This window comes from Temnothorax curvispinosus, unplaced genomic scaffold (assembly GCF_003070985.1).
Source record: "Temnothorax curvispinosus isolate PA1 unplaced genomic scaffold, ASM307098v1 QBEX01018249.1, whole genome shotgun sequence".
Taxonomy (NCBI): Eukaryota; Metazoa; Arthropoda; class Insecta; order Hymenoptera; family Formicidae; genus Temnothorax; species Temnothorax curvispinosus.
The window spans coordinates 245-2,641 of record NW_020228029.1 but is presented as its reverse complement, the minus strand read 5'-3'; the positions used below and the strand labels follow the sequence as shown (position 1 = coordinate 2,641).

Genomic DNA, 2,397 nt, shown 5'->3' with positions numbered 1-2,397 from the left:
TGCTCTTTCCATTCTTCCTCTTCTATTCCTTCCTTTATTCCCCTCCTTTTCCTTCTCTCCCTATTCACTATCTCCCATACCTCCGCCTCCCTCCTTGCTCCCTCCACTTTTCTCTCCCATCTCTGGTTCTCCTCTTCCTTCTTTCTCTTACATATCTCCTTAAATTCTTTCCTCCTTTCCTTGTACTCACTGGCCTCTCCTCTTTTCTTCCTCCAGTCCCTTAATTTTCTCCTTGTCTCTTTCTTCGCTTTTCGACATTCCTCATCCCACCATCCCACCTTCCCTTTCTTATTTCCCAGCTCCTCCTCTACCCCTTTTATTGCCTCTGTTATTCTTGTTTCCATTTCTTCCCATTCCTTATTCAACTCTTCTTCTTTTTCTTCCACCTCTCCTATTTTTTCTATAAACCTCTTTGCTCCTTCCTCGTTCCACACCCCCCTGCTTCTTTTCTTCCACCCTCCTCTCCTGCCTTCCTCCTCTTCCTCCCTTCTTACTATTATTTCCAATGGGTGATGGTCCGAGTCTACTCTCTCCCCCACTACCATGCTCACTATCTTCTCCCTTACTTCTCCTTCCCCTATTATGTAGTCAATCACCGTACCTCCTCTTCCCCCCGTGAAAGTAAACTCCCCCTCCTCGTCTCCTTTCACATTTCCATTGAATATCTCCCATCCTCTCTCCTCTAAGCTCTTTACCAACAGCCTCCCCTCTCTGTCCACCTTCTTGTCCTTCGACCTTCTTCCTTCTCCCAGTCCTCCTCCCTCCTCTTCCTCTATCCTCCCACCTTCTTGACCAGTCCTCGCATTAAAATCTCCCCCAATTATCGTATACCTTCCTTCTTCTTTCTTTTCCATTCTATCTCCTAACTCCTGTACGTTCTCCTCCATCCCCTCTTTCTTTGCATACACCCCTATAATACTCCAGTTCTCGCCATCTGTTCTGACCTTTCCCGTAATCCAACCCTCCCTATCTACTTCTATTGCCGTTCCCTTTTCTTTTAATCCTTTCCTTATTCCCATTATCATCCCTCCTATTGCTCTTCCTTTTTTATTCTTTTTCTTCGCCATTTGCACCCCCCACTCGTACCCTTTTGGAAGTCTCCCCCTTATTCTTTCCCAGCCCTTTTCTCCTATCCAGGTCTCTAACATGACTAGCACATCTTCTTTCTTCAGCCCTTCCCAAAAATCCTTATCTTTATTTTCCAACCCAGCTACGTTCCAGAATACTATCCTCCAAACTGACTTACTTTCCCCCTCTTCTTCTCTTCTAACTTTCGCGTTGTCCTTCTTTATCTCACCCCCTCTATCCTCTTCTCCTCTTATTCCCCCGTCTCCATTCCTACCTCTTCCTCTCCTCCTTTACCTTCTTTCCCTTCCTTCCCTCCTCTGCTCTCCTTTCTTCTCCTTCCCCTTTCATCCTTTAACACCTCCTCTTCCGTATCCCATCTCCACCAAGTATTTTCCAACCTTATTCTTCCTGCCTTAATCCATGCCCTCCTACCCTCTCTTTCCTCCCCTCTCGCTATCTCTCTCAACCTCCAATTCATTCTTCTTTCCTCCCACGATAGGTCCTCCGTAATTCTTTCCTTTCTCCCCACTAGGCTCCTCTTTTTTTCCATAACCTCCCATTTCTGTTCTTCGTTCTCCAATTTCAACAGCACCATTTCCCTTCCTTTTTCTGCATCACCTCCTATTCTCTTCACCTCTATTGCCTTTACTTTCGCTCCTATTCCTTCTAGTAACTTTTCTGCATTTTCTCTCCTCCCTCCTTCTTTTACTTCCAGCCCTCTTATTACAATGTTTCTTCTTCTCTCCTCCTTTTCTTTCCTTTTCAGCCTTCTCTCCAGTTCTCTCATTTTCTCCCCCACCTCCCCTCTACCGTTTCTTTCCTCCTCCTTCTTCTCCTCCTTCCTCTCTTCCATTTTTTCCTCCAAATTCCTTATTCTTTCTTCCATTTTCTCCTTCTGCTTATTTGTCTCTTCCCTCTCCTCTTTCCATCTCTTCTCTCGCTCCCTAAACTCCCTTCTCAGGTCCTCTATCTCTTCTTTCATCTTCCTACCCTGCTCCTTGAAACCCTCCCTTAGCTCTTCTCTCACTGCCCTAAATTCCTCCATCATTTCTCCCATTCTTTCTCCCAACTCCTTCACACCTATCTCCGAGTCTTTTTTAGGAGATCTTGCCGTCATGTTACTTCTCTTAAAAATCTCCTCCTTTTCCTCCCCCCCGCTCCTATCCATTTCCTCCCTCTTCCTTTTCCACAACTCTTCTATATTTCCCGTGCTCCCCCTTCTAACTTTCTCCTTTTCCTTAACCTTACCTATCGCATTCTTTCCCTCCCTCCCGTTTTCTTTCCCTTCACTCATCTCCTCCTAACTCGGCTCACTTCCTCCTCTAGCTC

General features: G+C 45.8%; 1 protein-coding gene across 1 annotated transcript; it reads right to left on the bottom strand.

The window, feature by feature from the left end:
- Positions 1 to 80: 80 nt before the first annotated feature.
- LOC112468272 (golgin subfamily A member 6-like protein 2) lies at positions 81 to 2,185 on the bottom strand (the record flags this gene model as incomplete). The annotated part of the gene is made up of 2 exons (XM_025037391.1): positions 1,501 to 2,185; positions 81 to 1,210 (listed from the first exon to the last, which is right to left on the bottom strand). Coding segments are annotated over exons 1-2 (1,815 nt in total), but the record flags the coding sequence as incomplete, so codon positions are not given.
- Positions 2,186 to 2,397: the final 212 nt, after the last annotated feature.